The sequence below is a fragment of the Triticum urartu genome, chromosome 3A, assembly GCF_056163025.1.
Source record: "Triticum urartu cultivar PI428250 chromosome 3A, HENAU_Tu73, whole genome shotgun sequence".
Lineage (NCBI taxonomy): Eukaryota > Viridiplantae > Streptophyta > Magnoliopsida > Poales > Poaceae > Triticum > Triticum urartu.
The window spans coordinates 594,967,851-594,990,508 of record NC_141875.1 but is presented as its reverse complement, the minus strand read 5'-3'; the positions used below and the strand labels follow the sequence as shown (position 1 = coordinate 594,990,508).

The 22,658-nt window shown below is 44.6% G+C and overlaps 1 protein-coding gene across 4 annotated transcripts; it reads left to right on the top strand.

The window, feature by feature from the left end:
* Positions 1 to 1,184: 1,184 nt before the first annotated feature.
* Positions 1,185 to 4,520, top strand: LOC125545298 (uncharacterized). Of its 4 annotated transcripts, none has more exons than XM_048709199.2 (3): positions 1,185 to 1,574; positions 1,707 to 2,284; positions 3,984 to 4,520. In XM_048709199.2, exons 2-3 carry the CDS (start codon positions 1,749 to 1,751, stop codon positions 4,204 to 4,206), a joined length of 759 nt encoding a protein of 252 aa, XP_048565156.2. In that variant the 5' UTR covers positions 1,185 to 1,574; positions 1,707 to 1,748; the 3' UTR covers positions 4,207 to 4,520. The 4 variants fall into 4 exon arrangements, with proteins under 4 accessions (XP_048565156.2, XP_087369618.1, XP_048565155.2 ...); XM_087513492.1 differs by having other exon boundaries at positions 1,185 to 1,610; XM_048709198.2 differs by having other exon boundaries at positions 1,186 to 1,581.
* Positions 4,521 to 22,658: the final 18,138 nt, after the last annotated feature.

Sequence of the window (22,658 nt, the reverse complement as noted above, 5' to 3'; positions counted from 1 at the left end):
CGGCCTCCGCGTATAGGCTTTTCTTCATCGGATCCACTATTTTCCCACTGTGTCAGGAGATCTGGAAAGCTTGGGCTCCGCCCAAACTCCGTACCTTTGCATGGCTGCTCGCCCAACGGAGGATCCTCACAGCCGACCGCCTACTTGCCCGGCATTGGCCCAATTCCTATTTTTGCCCGCTATGTTTGCGGAACTTCGAGACATCAGTGCATCTCATGAAGGAATGCCCGTGGGCGCGTCGGCTATAGGAAATGGTGGCGCACCGTTTCGCAGTCCCGGAACTAAATCCGGCTGCATGGATGCTGGATGTGCCATGGATCGACTGGATAAGCAGCATGAGCCGCGCGCCTTCCACTCGGAAGCTGGCGAAGTCGGTTGCCCTCCTAGTATTTTGGTGGATTTGGAAGGAGCGTAACATGCGCATTTTTGGCGGCGGCACGGAGCGCTCGCCGCGGCAAGTCTTGCATCTCCTGCTATCGGAGGCAAGCGATTGGGCGCTGGCAGGAGGCCGGCATCTAACTCTGCGAGAGTAGCCCCTTTATTTCCTCTTTTTGCTTTCTCTCAAATTTTTTTTCCACAAGCTAATGCGTTAGCCTGCACCCTGTACTCGGCGTTCCTTCGCCTCCCCTTCTAATCAATGAAATACGCAGCTCTCCTGCGTTTATTTCAAAAAATATTTCGAACCGGGGCTTTTCCTTTTCAGCACACAATTTTGTCGTTTTGATTTCTATTTTAATTAGTGCGGTACGTGTTCAATAAATAGCACTAACTGTACATTTAACACATCAAACGTTAGTTGGTCTAGTGGTTTTCTAGGCGAAGGGCAGCAGGTCATTGGTTCAAATCCCATCCCGTTCTCCATTACTTTTTCATTTTATTTGAGGATTTTCTGCATAAATTAATAGAATGTAAGGGTCCTTTCTGACAACAAACCGGCCTCAGCCACTGACAGTGGCCCTGCCACGTTGGCGCGCGTATGGATACGACTAGGTATAATGGGAAGCACCGTATATAAACGAGGCGACAAGTTAGATGACCAGAAATACGTATTTTACAAATTTATGCACCAAATGAACGTCGCATGCAAGTTTTATGACTTCTGGTGTATTTACCTCAAATTCCACGGAATCGCACGGGACATGACGCGGCGTCGCCCCATTTACTACTCGGGGAGACTGAGCACGACCCGTCGTGACGCAGACGCAGACGCCGTTCCAACCCCGTCGTCTCGTCTTTTCGCCATCTCTTCCCCAACCCGACAAGCGCGCAGCAAGTCTTTTCTTCCCCCCTTCTCTCCTCCGCCGGAACTCTCTCTCTCTCTCTCTCGCTCGGCATTGGGACTGCGCACTCCATCGCGCCCCCTTTCTCTCCCCCCTTCTGCGGCCTGCGGGTATGGATCAGGAGCACACTTAAAAATCCAGCACGTCCACCCACCTCATGCGTCGTCGGTAGGGGCATATTTCCGATCCCTTTAGGCTCTACCAACCTTGGATTCTTCCTGGGCCTCTCGCCGCTTCCCGTGATCGGCCGCATTGTGTTCTGGCCGGGGTGTCCTTGGAGTGGCCCGCGGCCGCGTGAGTGGTAATTAGTGCGCGCTTTCGGCGTTCCTTGTTTGCTCCTGCCCCTGTCTGTGCTCTTGTCTGGATTTGGTAGCGGGGAAGCAATTGGACTGATCTCGTCTCCTTTTCTTGGTGGATTGTCTGTAGGTTTCTACTTCGAGAAAGTTGCCTTTTTTCCGTGCGGGCGCAATGGCGAACGACGGCGAGCTGTCGGCGGTCGCCGCCGCCGCCGCCGAGCCTGACTTGGAGCGGGGCCGCGTCGGCGGCGGAGGAAAGCGGCCAGGCGGGGAGAGCTCCGTGGAGGAGGAGGAGCAGGGGGAGGGGAGCCAGCGCTTCTCCGACGCCGAGGACCGGTCATGGCACTCGCGCCAGAACTCCGCCGCCCTCGAGGACCGCGCCTCGACGTCCGCGTCCGTCCGCTCCGGCGCCGGCGCCGCCGCAGGGGACGGGGACAAGGAAGGCGAGGCCGCGGCCGGGCGCGACAGGAAGTCGTGCGTGTCGGAGTGCTCGCTGGACGACGTGGACCTGGAGGCCGGGCAGGCGGCCGAGATCACCAAGGCCAGCCCCGACAAGGACGAGATGAACTGCCGCATCTGCCACCTCGGCCTCGAGAGCGCCGCCGCCGAGTCCGGCGCCGGCATCGTGCTCGGCTGCTCCTGCAAGGACGACCTCTCCTGCGCCCACAAGCAGTGCGCCGAGACCTGGTTCAAGATCAGGGGCAACAAGTAAGCCCATCCATCCGCTCCCCCACTTCCATTTTCCTCACCTGGATAAAAGAGTGCCATGAGCTGTCAGTGTTCACGCACAACAACTGAAATAAAAATGTTTTCTACGGCGAGTTCGGTAAAACTGCAAACCTGTCATCGTTTTGTTTATCAGGATAATAGATGCCTGCAAAAGATAACATCTGGATGCCTTAACACGATTGAGGAATCTTTAGCAGGAACACGATTGTGGAATCCTTAGCATTATTTAAGTAGGTTGCAAGGAGGTGAGAGGGGACAGTGTAAAAGTTGAGTATGATCGAACAGTAGGCTACAGTAAAAGGCTTAGGAATCCCGGTATGATGGGTAAAGTCAGATTCCTTCTTCCGGCCGCCTTTTCTCGCAGATTCTTGTGTAATTCTCTTGATATCCGTAAGTGGAAGTGTTCACCTTTCTGTTTGATTTTTGTGGAAATGCCTTTCTGGTGGTTAGATTCTAGAGGGGGCTGCTATTGTGTCACCTTCCACTAGCTAGGTATACTTCATGAGAATTGGCCTACAATCACAACTCACTGCTCTATGGGTGTGTTTGGCTTTTGCCCAATATTGCACTACCAAAAGTTTTGCTAGCCAAAATATTGGTCAAAGGTTTTGCTTATCCATGAGTTTACCGGCATTGGCGGAAAAAGTGAAGCAGAATTTGCATGCAAAAAAGTTGGTAACAATCCAAAAGGAGATATTCCCACATGAAGGTTTTTCTTTAAGTTCATGTCAGAAATTTGAGAAGTGCGCGAAAGTTATAAGCAGTACACGTTTAGCAGGAATAGTTATTTAGCAGCCGCCTCGTTCAAGTTTCCAGAATTAAGCATGGTCCACCCTGTTTTCTGAGGGCAAGATTTCGCCCATTGTCCTTACAACGATGCTAATGAATTAGTGCAGGAATTCTATTTGACAATGGTTGTAAAAATGAAGTGGGAAGAAGATAAAGGCGATACAACAGCTGTAAAAAGAATGGGGCTACATATTCTAATCTGCCACAATAACTTCGGAATGTGATATTATCTTTAAGCAATTACTTAAATATGCCTTTCGGAGTGCAAGCTTCATCGAAAAGATAGCAACAAGAGCCTCTTTAAAATTTAAATGCAAAGAATTGGAATGGATATGCAACCTATTTTCTGTCTGAGTACATTACTGTCTTAATGAAGCTATTCTAGTGAGGGCTATGCTGTCTTTTGCCGAAAAAACCTTTTCTCTCATGTGATCTTATTACATCGGCTAATGTTTTGGTTGAAGTTGTTAAATGCGGAAGATCTTTTACCTTGATATTTGTGTTGTTTTTGCATAGAAGCGAAGACACTATTGAAGTGAGACCATGTTCTTATGCATGGTACCATATTTAGTTTAAGAGTCAAGAAAAAAAATTGGAAGTTACTACAGCCCCCTGACCAAATCACAAACATAGTATTATTGTCATCTATTGAGTTGATATTTCCCTTCGATCTGAATTCAGATGTAACTGGCTTAGGCCTTTCCACTGCCTACTGTACTGTCCGGTGGGTCAGTGCAATATTGCTATTGTCCGTGCGTTACCCTCTGAAGGGACATTAGCAAAACTGCATTTCATCATTTTACTCTTGAGTTATAAGCATAACCTCGTTTCGTGTTATTTGAATGTGGGTAAATTTATTGAAACATGTCCCTGTCTTTCCTTGTCTTAGGATTTGCGAGATCTGCGGCTCGACGGCATGCAACGTGGTTGGCTTCGGTGACGCGGAGTTCATGGAGCAGTGGAACGAATCGGGCAACTCCGCAGCTACGCAGGCGCCGGCGAACGAGACGCGGAGGTTCTGGCAAGGCCACCGGTTCCTCAACTTCCTCCTGGCCTGCATGGTGTTCGCCTTCGTCATATCCTGGCTCTTCCACTTCAACGTCCCCGGATGAGCCTCGTCGTGCCGACTTGTTAATAAAAAGAGCTTCAAAGACGTTGCTACTGGGAAAATCGTGGGTGGTGTCAGGTCAAAAACTTGAAAGGCAATCTGGGTGGGAGTGAGCCGAAGAGCTGGGTGGTCATTGTTGAAGTGGAGGTGAAATATTGGTGAATGGTGTCGTTAGTTTTGTAGAAAGTTGGCGGTGTTGCACTCAGCAGAGATGGAAGAGGGGCAAATTTATGGGGAAAATGGGGGCATGGTGCGCATCATGCTCTGTGATTCTCGTGCTGGGTGGCTTAATTAAATATTGTTAGCAAGGTTTGAACAGGTCCGGCGTTGATGTTCCTGTCAGATGTTCTCCGTTTGCTTCCGTTATTTTCTTCTTGCAACTCAAACGGCGCATGTTGTGTTTCTCACCCAACTGATGGACTGAACCTCTGTCAGCGACTCAGATGGGAACCAAATGTGTGTCGTAAATGGTTCCTTCTGGGATCCTGGCTCGTGAACGACTAGGGAAGTCAAATGACCCAACGTTTATTAGCGAATCGATGCACCCCGGCTGAGAGATTTTCCAGTGTAAAAAATGGGGAAAATGACCCAACGTTATGCAGGTGGAGTACTAGTAAGGTGTAGCCAGCAGGATTCAGGAGGACTGCGTGGGCACGCGGGCACCCCAGCACGAGTCAATAGCATATCTCACTTTTATTTTCGCCACCCGTCACCACGTGTGACAGCGGCGAGGATGCCATGCGATGCCATCATCGGCTGGGTCAGCCACCGGCCACTTGTCGCGCCGCAGGCTGCACATGTCATTCAGTGCACACACGCACGGCATGAGCCTTCACCGTGGGGGCAAAATTTCGTGTTCTGAGCCTCTTCTAAAATCTATTTGAGATCTAACCTTAGTTTATTTTTTTTTGAGATCTGACCTTTTTACTATTGTCGGGGTCCATGGTGGTAGGGTGTAACAGCCTACTGCCAGGGACTTTGACGATAGGAAACATCCCTATCGCCAGTGACGAATCTAGGACGCAAATGGAGGGTAAGCTCAACTTCAAATACGCTAATTTTTGTTAGAGGTAGTGCAGCGAGATGCAATAAGATGGCTGGAAGTTGCTATTTTCTAGGCTAGGCCTAACTAGTGTGCTTGGTGGAATTTTTTTTGGCGATTTTTGAGGGCAGGCTTGAGCCTGTTGAGTACAATCGCCCCTTGCCTGTACACCCCTACCGCCAAGGTGCTCGGCGGTAGGCACGAGCACGCACTGTATTTAATACTTAGGAGGATTTTACGGTAGGGTATGCAACCCTACCGTCAGGGATCTTGGCGGTAGGCTGTTGGGCCAGTTCTTTTGGACGATTCTACCAGAATCACCCCCCTCCCTAGCTTCTCCCAGAATAATCACTCCATATGTTTTTTTACAATCCTAGCTAATTAGACCTTAACTAAATAGGATTGTAAAAAGAAATATGGAGTGGCGATTATGGGAGAAGCTGGGGAGGGGGGCGATTCTGGAAGAATCGCCGAAAAGAACTGCCCCGTTATATCCTACCGTCATGGACCCTGGCGATAGCAAAAAGGTCAGATCTCGAAAAAGTTTCAAATTAGGGTCAGATCTCGAATAGGTTTCCAAAAAGAGGTACCGCCAAGGACCCTGGCGGTAGTAAAAGGGTCAGATCTCAAAAAAAAATCAAACTAGGGTCAGATCTCGAATAGGTTTCCAAAAAGAGTCAAAACGCAAAATTTAGCCACCGTTGGTGCACATGATCGCAGGATGCCATACAACCAGATGGTGAACACCACAAGGAATTCACAAGCTCCTCACCTCAACCACGACCTCTGCCTTTTCATTGAAGAATTGACTAATTAACTAGGAACCGCATATAGTCAGATAACTGAAAAATATTTCAGTGTTGGTTACTTTCTCTCTTGATCGTTCGATCAGCACCCAACGGTCAGCAGCGTGCACCCTAACCACCTGCCACTGCCGCCCCGCCCCGCCCTCACCCCTCACCTCCCCCAAGCCTGCTGGCCACTGCCCCGGCCACCCCACTAAAACCCGTCGATCTATAGTACCCAAGCTACCCCCCCCCCCCCGCGCACTATCCGAGCCCAACCCCATCCCAACAACGTCCACCGACCATGTTGGCAAGGTGACATATCGTGACAGAAGCTCGCCTGACTAGGTGAAGGCCTCCAAAGGTGACGCCTCGTGGGAGTAACTGATGATGACGCCACCATCGCTTACTCCGACGTAGTTTGCATTCACACCTATCTAAGGGGTTGTCCCTATTATAAATAGGCTAGCTCTTCCCCTCATGGGAGAATTTTGCCATTGTTATCGAAAACCAAATACATAGACTCCTCCTGAGATTGAAGAGCTCTTGTTATCCTTATTCTCGTGATTCCTTGAAAAGTCGCTCCTAATCTGTGCTCCATGACTGTGTGGGTTAGAGTTCGTGGTTTCCCTTGCGGATTGCACCTATCTCGTGCTCCACGACTTCATGATTGTGTGGGGTGGTATTGTGGGTTTTGGATTGGCGAATGCTCGGATTGCAGGCTATGGTTAGTATCCTCCTTGTCGGGTCATAATCTCTTGTTTTCATTTTCGGCTATTGCAGCTAGTTATCCCCTTTGTTCATCGACCCTATGCCGTGAAGATCGGACCGCCCCTTGTACATCCTCTTCTCCGAAGACGGTGTCGCATCAAATACTTTAGAAGTTTTTCGTAGTGTGATCGCCAAATGTCCGGCTCTCGTCTGGATGTCCGGGGCCTCCCCAGATATCCGACCACCAGTATCCAACAGCATGTCTAAGATTGTGGGTGTGCTCACCGATGTCCGGCACACTGCCAGATGTTCGGGAGTTCCTGATCAGCCGTATGTTTGGGCCCTCCTCTGGATATCCGGGCATTCTATTTTTCCTCTCGCTGGTACAATTCGTGTGGCTGTTCCAAACTACGCCGGATGTCCAGCGCGGCCCATCCACTTATGCTCCAATGACCATTTTTGCACCACCACTATAAATAGCCTTCCTCCACTCCAGGAGAAGGTTGACCATTCACTTTGAGCTAACCCCATAACACATTTCACTCTCTCTCACATCCTCATACACCAAATCCTAGATCCCAGAGGGATTTGTGAGCGTTCTTGAGAAGTTGTCCAATCAAGAGATAGATCCACTCATTCCCCTTCACTTGACCAAAGGAATTCGTGAGCAAGTCTTGAGCTTTTCCCCATCGTACTTATTACTCTTGGAGGTTGGAGACTCCTAGGTGGTAACAATTCTTCGCTGAGGAATCGTTCATTGTGATTACCCCCGGAAAGTTTGTGAGGGTTTGGATACCACTCCAAGGTCTACCGCTAGTGGTTGGGAATCGCCTTCATGGTGATATCTCAAGAAGAGAAAAGGGTGAGCCTTCATGGTGTTGGTGTGCCTTCGTGGTAACATCCAACTCTCTAAACAGTGACATAGCTTCCCTCCAAGGAAGTGAACATCGGCATACATACTCATCCCTTGGAGTTGCGTTTATTCCTAACCCTAGCTCCCTACTTGTGGTTATTTATCTCTTAGTCTTTATTTGCATTATATTGTACTCCCTCTGTAAACTAATATAAGGGCGTTTAAATCATTATTTTAGTATTCTAAACACTCTTATATTAGTTTACGGAGGGAGTACTTGTCTATTGCTAGCTCTTGAGCATGCGTTGGTTTTTCCTTGAAGAGGAAAGGGTGATGCAGCAAAGTAGCATAATTATTTCCCTCAGTTTTTGAGAACCAAGGTATCAATCCAGTAGGAGACTACACGCAAGTCGCCTAGTATCTGCACAAACAATTAAGAACCTTGCAACCAACGCGATAAAGGAGTTGTCAATCCCTTCACGACCACTTGCAAAAGTGAGATCTGATAAAGATAATAAGATAAATATTTTTGGTATTTTTGTTGTATAGATTGAAAAGTAAAGATTGCAAAATAAAATAAATAGTAAACTAGAATTGTAGATCAGAAACTTATATGATATAAAATAGACCCGGGGGCCATAAGTTTCACTAGTGGCTTCTCTCATGATAACATGTATTACGGTGGGTGAACAAATTGAAGGAAATATGCCCTAGAGGCAACAATAAAGTTATTATTTATTTCCTTATATCATGATAAATGTTTATTATTCATGCTAGAATTGTATTAACCGGAAACATGATACATGTGTGAATACATAGACAAACAGAGTGTCACTAGTATGCCTCTACTTGACTAGCTCGTTGATCAAAGATGGTTATGTTTCCTAGCCATAGACATGAGTTGTCATTTGATTAACGGGATCACATCATTAGGAGAATGATGTGATTGACTTAACCCATTCTGTTAGCTTAGCACTTGATCGTTTAGTATGTTACTATTGCTTTCTTCATGACTTATACACGTTCCTATGACTATGAGATTATGCAACTCCCGTTTACCGGAGGAACACTTTGTGTGCTACCAAACGTCACAACGTAAGTGGGTGATTATAAAGGTGCTCTATAGGTGTCTCCGAAGGTACTTGTTGAGTTGGCGCATTTCGAGATTAGGATTTGTCACTCCGATTGTCGGAGAGGTATCCTGGGCCCACTCGGTAATGCACATCACTATAAGCCTTGCAAGCATTGTAACTAATGAGTTAGTTGTGGGATGATGTATTACGGAACGAGTAAAGAGACTTTCCGGTAAAGATATTGAACTAGGTATTGAGATACCGACGATCGAATCTCGGGTAAGTAACATAGCGATGACAAAGGGAACAACATATGTTGTTATGCGGTTTGACCGATAAAGATCTTCGTAGGATATGTGGGAGCCAATATGAACATCCAGGTTCCGCTATTGGTTGTTGACCGGAGACGTGTCTCGGTCATGTCTACATAGTTCTCGAACCCGTAGGGTCCACACGCTTAAAGTTTGGTGACGATCAGTATTATGAGTTTTTGTGTTTTGATGTACCGAAGGTAGTTCGGAGTCCCGGATATGATGACGGACACGACGGGGAGTCTCGAAATGGTCGAGACGTAAAGATCGATATATTAGACGACTATGTTAGGACATCGGAAAGGTTCCGGAAGGTTCCGGGCATATACCGGAGTACAGGGGGGTTACCGGAACCCCCAGGGGGCTTAATGGGCCTACATGGGCCTTAGTGGAAATAGAGGGCAGCAAGGGGAGTGTGGGGTGCACCCCGCAACGCTTGGTCCTTCTCCTCCTCTCCCTTTCCTTCCCCCTCACCTACTCCTACTAGGAAAAGGAGGAGTCCTATTCCTAGTGGGAGTAGGACTCCCCCTTGGCGCGCCTCTCCCTAGCCGGCTGCCTCCTCCCTCTTGATCCTTTATATACGGGGGCAGGGGGGCACCCTATAGACACAACAGTTGATCATTGATCTCTTAGCCATGTGCGGTGCCCCCCTTCACCATAATCCACCTCGATCATATTGTAGCGGTGCTTAGGCGAAGTCCTGCGTCGGTAGCATCATCATCACCGTCACCACGCCGTCGTGCTGACAAAATTCTCCTGTGAAGCTTTGCTGGATCGGAGCTCGCGGGACGTCATCGAGTTGAACGTGTGCAGAACTCGGAGGTATCGTGCGTTCGATACTTGGATCGGTCGGATCATGAAGATGTACGACTACATCAACCGCGTTATGCTTCCGCTTCCGCTTTTGGTCTACGAGGGTATGTGGACACACTCTCCCCTCTCGTTGCTACGCATCACCATGATCATGTGTGTGCGTAGGATTTTTTTGAAATTACTACGTTCCCCAACAGTGGCATCCGAGCCAGGTTATTGCGTAGATGTTATATGCACGAGTAGAACACAAGTGAGTTGTGGGTGATACAAGTCATACTACTTACCAGCATTTCATACTTTGATTCGGCGGTATTGTTGGATGAAGCGGCCCGGACCGACATTACGCGTACGCTTACGCGAGACTGGTTCTACCAACGTGCTTTGCACACAGGTGGCCGGCGGGTGTCAGTTTCTCCAACTTTAGTTGAACCGAGTGTGGCTACGCCCGGTCCTTGCGAAGGTTAAAACAACACTAACTTGATGAACTATCATTGTGGTTTTGATGCGTAGGTAAGAATGGTTCTTGCTCAGCCCGTAGCAGCCACGTAAAACTTGCAACAACAAAGTAGAGGACATCTGACTTGTTTTTGCAGGGCATGTTGTGATGTGATATGGTCAAGACATGATGCTATATTTATTGTATGAGATGATCATGTTTTGTAACGGAGTTATCGGCAACTGGCAGGAGCCATATGGTTGTCGCTTTATTGTATGCAATGCAATCACTCTGTAATTGCTTTACTTTATCACTAAGCGGTAGCGATAGTCGTAGAAGCAATAGTTGGCGAGACGACAACGATGCTGCAATGGAGATCAAGGTGTCGCGCCGGTGACGATGGTGATCATGACGGTGCTTCGGAGATAGAGATCACAAGCACAAGATGATGATGGCCATATCATATCACTTATATTGATTGCATGTGATGTTTATCCTTTATGCATCTTATTCTGCTTTGTTTGGCGGTAGCATTATAAGATGATCGCTCACTAAATTTCAAGGTAAAAGTGTTCTCCCTAAGTATGCACCGTTGCCAAAGTTCGTCGTGCCGAGACACCACGTGATGATCGGGTGTGATAAGCTCAACGTTTATTTACAACAGGTGTAAGACAGTTTTACACACGCAGAATACTCGGGTTAAACTTGACGAGCCTAGCACATGCAGATATGGCCTCGAAAGACTGAGACCGAAAGGTCGAGCGTGAATCATATAGTAGATATGATCAACATAATGATGTTCACCATTGAAAACTACTCCATTTCACGTGATGATCGGTTATGGTTTAGTTGATATGGATCACGTGATCACTTAGATGATTAGAGAGATGTCTATCTAAGTGGGAGTTCTTAAATAATATGATTAATTGAACTTAAATTTATCATGAACTTAGTACCTGATAGTATTTTGCTTGTCTATGTTATTGTAGATAGATGGCCCGTGCTGTTGTTCCGTTGAATTTTAATGCGTTCCTTGAGAAAGCAAAGTTGAAAGATGATGGTAGCAATTACACGGACTGGGTCCGTAACTGGAGGATTATCCTCATTGCTGCACAGAAGAATTACGTCCTGGAAGTACCGCTGGGTGCCAGGCCTGCTGCAGATGCTGCTGATGACGTTAAGAACATCTAGCAGAGTAAAGCTGATGACTACTCGATAGTTCAGTGTGCCATGCTTTACGGCTTAGAACCGGGACTTCAACGATGTTTTGAATGTCATGGAGCATATGAGATGTTCCAGGAGTTGAAGTTGATATTTCAAGCAAATGCCCGGATTGAGAGATATGAAGTCTCCAATAAGTTCTATAGCTGCAAGATCGAGGAGAATAGTTCTGTCAGTGAACATATACTCAAAATGTCTGGGTATCATAATCACTTGACTCAACTGGGAGTTAATCTTCCTGTTGATAGTGTCATTGATAGAGTTCTTCAATCACTGCCACCAAGCTACAAAAGCTTCGTGATGAACTATAATATGCAAGGGATGAATAATACAATTCCCGAGCTCTTTGCAATGCTAAAGGCAGCGGAGGTAGAAATCAAAAAGGAGCATCAAGTGTTGATGGTTAACAAAACCACCAGTTTCAAGAAAAAGGGTAAAGGGAAGAAGAAGGGGAACTTCAAGAAGAACATCAAAGAAGTTGCTGCTCAGGAGAAGAAACCCAAGTCTGGACCTAAGCCTGAGACTGAATGCTTCTACTGCAAACAAACTGGTCACTGGAAGCGGAACTACCCCAAGTATTTGGCGGATAAGAAGGATGGCAAGGTGAACAAAGATATATGTGATATACATGTTATTGATGTGTACCTTACCAGAGCTCGTAGTAGCACCTGGGTATTTGATACTGGTTCTGTTGCTAATATTTGCAACTCGAAACATGGACTACGGATTAAGCGAAGATTGGCTAAGGACGAGGTGACGATGCGCGTGGGAAATGGTTCCAAAGTCGATGTGATCCCCGTCGGCACGCTACCTCTACATCTACCTTCGGGATTAGTTTTAGACCTGAATAATTGTTATTTGGTGCCAGCATTGAGCATGAACATTATATCTGGACCTTGTTTGATGCGAGACAGTTATTCATTTAAATCTAAGAATAATGGTTGTTCTATTTATATGAGTAATATCTTTTATGGTCATGCACCCTTGAAGAGTGGTCTATTTGTGTTAAATCTCGATAGTAGTGACACACATATTCATAATGTTGAAGCCAAAAGATGCAGAGTTGATAATGATAGTGCAACTTATTTGTGGCACTGCCGTTTGGGTCACATTGGTGTAAAGCGCATGAAGAAACTCCATACAGATGGACTTTTGGAATCACTTGATTATGAATCACTTGGTACTTGCGAACCATGCCTTATGGGCAAGATGACTAAAACGCCGTTCTCCGGAACAATGGAGCGAGCAACAGACTTGTTGGAAATCATACAAATGATGTATGTGGTCCGATGAATATTGAGGCTCGCGGCGGGTATAGTTATTTTCTCACCTTCATAGATGATTTGAGAATATATGAGTATATCTACTTAATGAAACATAACTCTGAAACATTTGAAAAGTTCAAAGAATTTCAGAGTGAAGTGGAAAATCATCGTAACGAGAAAATAAAGTTTCTATGATTTGATCATGGAGGAGAATATTTGAGTTATGAGTTTGGTCTACATTTGAAACAATGCGGAATAGTTTCGCAACTCACGCCACCCGGAACACCACAGCGTAATGGTGTGTCCGAACATCGTAATCGTACTTTACTAGATATGGTGCGATCTATGATGTCACTTACTACTTTACCGCTATTGTTTTGGGGTTATGCTTTAGAGACTGCTACATTCACGTTAAATAGAGCACCATCAAAATCCGTTGAGACAACGCCTTATGAATTATGGTTTGGCAAGAAACCAAAGTTGTTGTTTCTTAAAGTTTGGGGCTGCGATGCTTATGTGAAAAAGCTTCAACCTGATAAGCTCGAACCCAAGTCGGAAAAATGTGTCTTCATAGGATACCCAAAACAAACAGTTGGGTACACCTTCTATCACAGATCCAAAGGCAAGACTTTTGTTGCTAAGAATGGATCCTTTCTAGAGAAGGAGTTTCTCTCAAAAGAAGTGAGTGGGAGGAAAGTAGAACTTGATGAGGTAACTGTACCTGCTCCCTTATTGGAAAGTAGTTCATCACAGAAACTGGTTCCTGTGACATCTACACCAATTAGTGAGGAAGCTAATAATGATGATCATGAAACTTCAGATCAAGTTACTACTGAACATCGTAGGTCAACTAGAGTAAGATCCACACCAGAGTGGTACGGTAATCCTATTAAAGAGGTCATGTTGCTAGACCATGATGAACCTACAAACTATGAGGAAGCGATGATGAGCCGAGATTCCGCAAAATGGCTTGAGGCCATGAAATCTGAGATGGGATCCATGTATAAGAACAAAGTGTGGACTTTGGTTGACTTTCCCGATGATCAGCAAGCCATCGAGAATAAATGGATCTTCAAGAAGAAGACAGACGTTGATGGTAATGTTACTGTCTACAAAGCTCGACTTGTTGCGAAAGGTTTTAGACAAGTTCAAGGAGTTGACTACGATGAGACCTTCTCACCCGTAGCGATGCTTAAGTCCGTCCGAATCATGTTAGCTATTGCCGCATTTTATGATTATGAAATTTGGCAAATGGATGTAAAGACTGCATTCTTGAATGGATTTCTGGAAGAAGAGTTGTATATGATGCAACCTGAAGGTTTTATCGATCCAAAAGGTGCTAACAAAGTGTGCAAGCTCCAGCGATCAATTTATAGACTGGTGCAATCCTCTCGGAGTTGGAATAAACGTTTTGATAGTGTGATCAAAGCATATGGTTTTATATAGACTTTTGGAGAAGCCTGTATTTACAGGAAAGTGAGTGGGAGCTCTGTAGCATTTCTAATATTATATGTGGATGACATATTGTTGATTGGAAATGATATAGAATTTCTGGATAGCATAAAAGGATACTTGAATAAGAGTTTTCCATGAAAGACTTCGGTGAAGCTGCTTACATATTGGGCATCAACATCTATAGAGATAGATCAAGACGCTTAATTGGACTTTCACAAAGCACATACCTTGACAAAGTTTTGAAGAAGTTCAAAATGGATCAGGCAAATAAAGGGTTCTTGCCTGTGCTACAAGGTGTAAAGTTGAGTAAGACTCAATGCCTGACCACTGCAGAAGATAGAGAGAAAATGAAAGATGTTCCCTATGCTTCAGCCATGCATAGGCTCTATCATGTATGCAATGCTGTGTACTAGACCTGATGTGTGCCTTAGTTTAGCAGGGAGGTACCAAAGTAATCCAGGAGTGGATCACTGGACAGCGGTCAAGAACACCCTGAAGTACCTGAAAAGGACTAAGGATATGTTTCTCGTTTATGGAGGTGACAAAGAGCTCATCGTAAATGGTTACATTGATGCAAGCTTTGACACTGATCCGGACGATTCTAAATCGCAAACCTGATACATGTTTATATTGAACGATGGAGCTGTCAGTTGGAGCAGATCTAAACAAAGCATCGTGGTGGGATCTACATCTGAAGCGGAGTACATTGCTGCTTCGGAAGCAGCAAATGAAGAAGTCTGGATGAAGGAATTCATATCCGATCTAGGTGTCATACCTAGTGCTTCGGGTCCAATGAAAATCTTTTGTGACAATACTGGTGCAATTGCCTTGGCAAAGGAATCCAGATTTCACAAGAGAACCAAGCACATCAAGAGACGCTTCAACTCCATCCGGGATCAAGTCTAGTTGGGATACATAGATATTTGCAAGATACATACAGATCTGAATGTTGCAGACCCGTTGACTAAGCCTCTTCCACGAGCAAAACATGATCAACACCAAGGCTCCATGGGTGTTAGAATCATTACTGTGTAATCTAGATTATTGACTCTAGTGCAAGTGGGAGACTGAAGGAAATATGCCCTAGAGGCAATAATAAAGTTATTATTTATTTCCTTATATCATGATAAATGTTTATTATTCATGCTATAATTGTATTAACCGGAAGCATGATACATGGGTGAATACATAGACAAACAGAGTGTCACTAGTATGCCTCGTGGGAGTAACTGATGATGACGCCACCATCGCTTACTCCGATGTAGTTTGCATTCACACCTATCTAAGGGGTTGTCCCTATTATAAATAGGCTAGCTCTTCCCCTCATGGGAGAATTTTGCCTTTGTTATCGAAAACCAAATACATAGACTCCTCCTGAGATTGGAGAACTCTTGTTATCCTTATTCTCGTGATTCCTTAAAAAGTCGCTCCTAATCTGTGCTCCATGACTGTGTGGGTTAGAGTTCGTGGTTTCCCTTGTGGATTGTACCTATCTCGTGCTCCATGACTTCATGATTGGGTGGGGTGGTATTGTGGGTTTTGGATTGGCGAATGCTCGGATGGCATGCTATGGTTAGTATCCTCCTTGTCGGGTCATAATCTCTCGTTTTTCATTTTTGGCTATTGCAGCTAGTTATCCCCTTTGTTCATCGATCCTATGCCGTGAAGATCAGACCGCCCCTTGTACATCCTCTTCTCCGAAGACGGTGTCGCATAAAATACCTTAGCAGTTTTTCATAGTGTGATCGCCAAATGTCCGGCTCTTGTCTGGATGTCCGGGGCCTCCCCAGATATCCGACCACCAGTATCCAACAGCATGTCTAATATTGTGGGTGTGCTCACTGATTTCCGGCACACTGCTAGATGTTCGGGAGTTCTTGATCAGCCGTATGTTTGGGCCCTCCTCTGGATATCCGGGCATTCTATTTTTCCTCTCGCTCGTACATTTCGTGTGGCTGTTCCAAACTACGCCGGATGTCCAGCCCGACCCATCCACTTATGCTCCAATGGCCATTTTTCCACCACCACTATAAATAGCCTTCCTCCACTCCAGGAGAAGGTTGACCATTCACTTTGAGCTAACCCCATAACACATTTCACTCTCTCTCACATCCTCATACACCAAATCCTAGATCCCAGAGGGATTTGTGAGCGTTCTTGAGAAGTTGTCCAATCAAGAGATAGGTCCACTCATTCCCCTTCTCTTGACCAAAGGAATTGGTGAGCAAGTCTTGAGCTTTTCCCCATCATACTTATTACTCTTGGAGGTTGGAGACTCCTAGGTGGTAAAAATTCTTCGGTGAGGAATCATTCATTGTGATTACCCTCGGAAAGTTTGTGAGGGTTTGGAGACCACTCCAAGGTCTACCGCTAGTGGTTGGGAATCGCCTTCATGGTGATATCTCAAGAAGAGAAAAGGGTGAGCCTTCGTGGTGTTGGTGTGCCTTTGTGGTAACATCCAACTCTCTAAACAGTGACATAGCTTCCCTCCAAGGAAGTGAACATTGGCATACATACTCATCTCTTGGAGTTGCGTTTATTCCTAACCCTACCTCCCTACTTGTGGTTATTTCTCTCTTAGTTATAGTGTACTCCCTCTGTAAACTAATATCAGAGCGTTTAAATCATTATTTTAGTATTCTAAACACTCTTATATTTGTTTACGGAGGGAGTACTTGTCTATTGTTAGCTCTTGAGCATGCGTTGGTTTTCCCTTGAATAGGAAAGGGTGATGCAACAAAGTAGCGTAAGTATTTTCCTCAGTTTTTGAGAACCAAGGTATCAATCCAGTAGGAGACTACATGCAAGTCCCCTAGTATCTGCACAAACAATCAAGAACCTTGCAACCAACGCGATAAAGGGGTTGTCAATCCCTTCACGACCACTTGCAAAAGTGAGATCTGATAAAGATAATAAGATAAATATTTTTGGTATTTTTGTTGTATAGATTGAAAAGTAAAGATTGCAAAATAAAATAAATAGTAAACTAGAATTGTAGATCGGAAACTTATATGATATAAAATAGACCCGGGGGCCATAGGTTTCACTAGTGGCTTCTCTCATGATAGCATGTATTACAGTGGGTGAACAAATTGAAGGAAATATGCCCTAGAGGCAATAATAAAGTTATTATTTATTTCCTTATATCATGATAAATGTTTATTATTCATGCTAGAATTGTATTAACCGGAAACATGATACATGTGTGAATACATAGACAAACAGAGTGTCACTAGTATGCCTCTACTTGACTAGCTCGTTGATCAAAGATGGTTATGTTTCCTAGCCATAGACATGAGTTGTCATTTGATTAGCAGGATCACATCATTAGGAGAATGATGTGATTGACTTGACCCATTCCGTTAGCTTAGCACTTGATCGTTTAGTATGTTGCTATTGCTTTCTTCATGACTTATACATGTTCCTATGACTATGAGATTATGCAATTCCCGTTTACCGGAGGAACACTTTCTATGCTACCAAACGTCACAACGTAACTGGGTGATTATAAAGGTGCTCTATAGGTGTCTCCGAAGGTACTTGTTGAGTTGGCGTATTTCGAGATTAGAATTTGTCACTCCGATTGTCGGAGAGGTATCTCTGGGGCCACTCGGTAATGCACATCACTATAAGCCTTGCAAGCATTGTAACTAATGAGTTAGTTGCGAGATGATGTATTACAGAACGAGTGAAGAGACTTTCCGGTAACGAGATTGAACTAGGTATTGAGATACCGACGATCGAATCTCGGGCAAGTAACATACCGATGACAAAGGGAACATCATATGTTGTTATGCGGTTTGACCAATAAAGGTCTTCGTAGAATATGTGGGAGCCAATATGAACATCCAGGTTCTGCTCTTGGTTATTGACCGGAGACGTGTCTCGGTCATGTCTACATAGTTCTCGAACCCGTAGGGTCCGCACGCTTAAAGTTTAGTGACGATCAGTATTATGAGGTTTTGTGTTTTGATGTACCGAAGTTAGTTTGGAGTCCCGAATATGATCACGGACATGACGAGGAGTCTCGAAATGGTCGAGACGTAAAGATCGATATATTGGACGACTATGTTCGGACTTCGAAAAGGTTCCGAAAGGTTTTGGGCATATACCGGAGTACCGGGGGGTTACCGGAACCCCCCCGGGCTTAATGGGCCTACATGGGCCTTAGTGGAAATAGAGGGCAGCAAGGGGAGTGTGGGGCGCGCCCCCAAGGCCCAAACCGAATTGGTTTAGGGAAAGGGGGCCCCTCTTTCCTTCTCCTCCTCTCCCTTTCCTTCCCCCTCTCCTACTCCTACTAGGAAAAGGAGGAGTCCTATTCCTAGGGGGAGTAGGACTCCCCCTTGGCGCGCCTCTCCCTAGCCGGCCGCCTCCTCCCCCTTGCACCTTTATATACGGGGGCAGGGGGCACCCTATAGAAACAACAATTGATCATTGATCTCTTAGCCGTGTGCGGTGCACCCGTCCACCAAAATCCACCTCGATCATATCGTAGCGGTGCTTAGGCGAAGCCCTGCGTCGGTAGCATCATCATCACCATCACCACGCCATCGTGCTGACGAAACTCTCCTGTGAAGCTTTGTTGGATTGGAGCTCGCGGGACATCATCGAGTTGAACGTGTGCAGAACTCGAAGGTGCCGTGCGTTCGGTACTTGGATCCATCGGATCATGAAGACGTACGACTACATCAACCGCGTTGTGCTAACGCTTCCGCTTTCGGTCTACGAGGGTACGTGGACACACTCTCCCCTCTCATTGCTATGCATCACCATGATCTTGTGTGTCCGTAGGATTTTTTTTTGAAATTACTACGTTCCCCAACACAAATTACTGCCAAGCAATTGATAGAAAAGCACACATTTATGAGAATATCTAGGCATGATCATGAACATAGGCATCACGTCCGTGTTAAGTAGACCAAAATGATTCTGCATCTACTACTATTACTCCACACATCGACTGCTATCCAGCATGCATCTAGAGTATTAAGTTCATAAGAACAGAGTAATGCTTTAGGCAAGATGACATGATGTAGAGGGATAAACTCAAGCAATATGATATAAACCCTATATTTTTATCCTTGATGGCAACAATACAATACGTGCCTTGCTGCCCCTACTGTCACTGGGAAAGAACACCGCAAGATTGAACCTAAAGCTAAGCACTTCTCCCATTGCAAGAAAGATCAATCTAGTAGGCCAAACTAAACCGATAATCCGAAGAGACTTGCAAAGATATCAAATCATGCATATAAGAATTCAGAGAAGAACGAAATATTGTTCATAGATAAACTTGATCATAAATCCACAATTCATCGGATCTCGGCAAACACACCGCAAAAGAATATTACATCGAATAGATCTCCAAGAACATCGAGGAGAACTTTGTATTGAGAACCAAAGAGAGAGAAGAAGCCATCTAGCTAATAACTATGGACCCGAAGGTCCGTGGTAAACTACTCACACATCATCGGAGAGGCTATGGTGTTGATGTAGAAGCCCTCCGTGATCGATTCCCCCTCCAGCAGATCGCCGAAAAAGGTCCCAGATGGGATCTCATGGGTACAGAAGGTTGCGGCGGTGGAAAAGTGGTTTTGTGGCTCCCCTGGATGTTTTTAGGGTATAAGAGTATATATAGGCGAAAGAAGTACCTCGGTGGAGCTCCGTGGGGTCCACAAGGGTGGGGGGCGCGCCTACCCCCTGGGCACGCCCCCTGCCTCGTGGAAGCTTCGCGGGGTTCCAAACGTCTACGCCAAGTCTCCTGGTTTGTGTTTGTTGCAAGAAAGATCCTCGCGAAGGTTTTGTTCCGCTTGGATTCTGTTTGATATTTCTTTTCTGCGAAACACTAAAATAGGCAAAAAAACATAAACTGGCATTGGGCCTCCGGTTAATAAGTTAGTCCCAAAAATAATATAAAAGTGCATATTAAAGCCCATTAAACACCCAAAACAAATAATATAATAGCATGGAACAATCAAAAATTATAGATACGTTGGAGACGTATCAACATCCCCAAGCTTAATTCTTGCTCGTCCTCGAGTAGGTAAATGATAAAAACAGAATTTTTGATGTGGAATGCTTCCTAACATAATTTTTAATGTAATTTCCTTTATTGTGGCATGAATGTTCGGATCCAAGATTCAAGACAAAAGTTTAGTATTGACATAAAAATAATAATACTTCAAGCATATTAACCAAGCAATTATGTCTTATCAAAATAACATAGCCAAAGAAAGCTCATCCCTACAAAATCATATAGTTTGACCATGCTTCATCTCCGTCACACAAAATGCTCTCATCACGCACAACCCCGATGACAAGTCAAGCAATTGTTTCATACTTAGCCTTTTCAAACTTTTTCAACTTTTACGCAATATATGAGCGCGAGCCATGGACATAGCACTATGGGTGGAATAGAATGATGGTTGTGGAGAACACAAAAGGGAGGAAGATAGTCTCACATCAACTAGGCGTATCAACGGGCTATGGAGATTCCCATCGATAGATATCAATGTGAGTGAGTAGGGATTCCATGCAACGGATGCACTACAGCTATAAGTGTATGAAAGTTCAACAAAAGAAACTAAGTGGGTGTGCATCCAACTTGCTTGCTCACGAAGACCTAGGGCAATTTGAGAAAGCCCATCATTGGAATATACAAGCCAAGTTCTATAATGAAAAATTCCCACTAGTATATGAAAGTGACAACATAAGAGACTCTCTATCATGAATATCATGGTGCTACTTTGAAGCACAAGTGTCGAAAAAGGATAGTAACATTGCCCCTTCTCTCTTTTTCTCTCATTTATTTATATATTTTTTGTTTGGGCCTTCTTTTTTTTGGCCTCTTTTTTTCGTCCGTAGTCTCATCCCTACTTGTGGGGGAATCATAGTCTCCATCATCCTTTCCTCACATGGGACAATGCTCTAATAATGAAGATCATCACACTTTTATTTACTTACAACTCAAGAATTACAACTCGATACTTAGAACAAAATATGACTCTATGTGAATGCCTCCGGCGGTGTACCGGGATGCGCAATGATTCAAGAGTGACATGTATAAACAATTATGAGCGGTGGCTTTGCCAGAAATACGATGTCAACTACATGATCATGCAAGGCAATATGACTATGATGAAGCATGTCATAATAAACGAAACGGTGAAAAGTCGCATGACAATATATCTCGGAATGGCTATGGAAATGCCATAATAGGTAGGTATGGTGGCTGTTTTGAGGAAGGTAAATGGTGGGTTTATGGTACCGGCGAAAGTTGCGCGGCACAAGAGAGGCTAGCAATGGTGGAAGGGTGAGAGTGCGTATAATCCATGAACTCAGCATTAGTCATAAAGAACTCACATACTTATTGAAAAAATCTACAAGTCATCAAAACCAAGCACTACGCGCATGCTCCTAGAGGGATTGATTGGTAGGAAAAGACCATCGCTCGTCCTCGACCACCACTCATAAGGAAGGCACTCAAAGAACACCTCATGCTTCAAATTTGTCACACAACGGTTACCATACGTGCATGATACGGGACTTGCCAACCTTAACACAAGTATTTTTCAGTTTCACAATTACTAAACTAGCACGAATCTAATATCACCACATTTATATCTCAAACAATTATCAAGTATTAAACTATTCAATGCACTCTATATGAAAGTTTTTATTATACCCATCTTGAATGCCTATCATATTAGGACTAATTTCATAACCAAAGCAAATTAGCATGCTGTTCTAAAAGACTCTCAAAATAATATAAGTGAAGCATGAGAGATCAATAATTTTTATAAAATGAAACCACCACCGTGCTCTAAAAAGATATAAGTGAAGTACTAGAGCAAAATTATCTAGCTCAAAAGATATAAATGAAGCACATAGAGTATTCTAATAAATTCTGATTCATGTGTGTCTCTCTCAAAAGGTGTGTTCATCAAGGATGATTGTGGTAAACTAAAAAGCAAAGAATCAAATCATTCAAGACGCTCCTAGCAAAACACATATCATGTGGTGAATAAAAATATAGCCTCAAGTAAAGTTACCGATAGATGAAGACGAAAGAGGGGATGCCTTCCGGGGCATCCCCAAGCTTAGGCTTTTGGTTGTCCTTGAATTTTACTTTGGGGTGCCTTGGACATCCCCAAGCTTAGGCTCTAGCCACTCCTTGTTCCATAATCCATCAAATCTTTACCCAAAAACTTGAAAACTTCACAACACAAAACTCAACAGAAAATCTCATGAGCTCCGTTAGTATAAGAAAACAAACCACCACTTTAATGTACTATAATAAACTCATTCTTTATTTATATTGGTGTTAAACCTACTGTATTCCAACTTCTCTATAGTTCATACCCCCCGATACTAGCCATTGTTTCATCAAAATAAGCAAACAACACACGAAAAACAGAATCTGTCAAAAACAGAATAGTCTGTAGCAATCTGGAGGTTTCGAATACTTCTATAACTCCAAAAATTCTGAAAA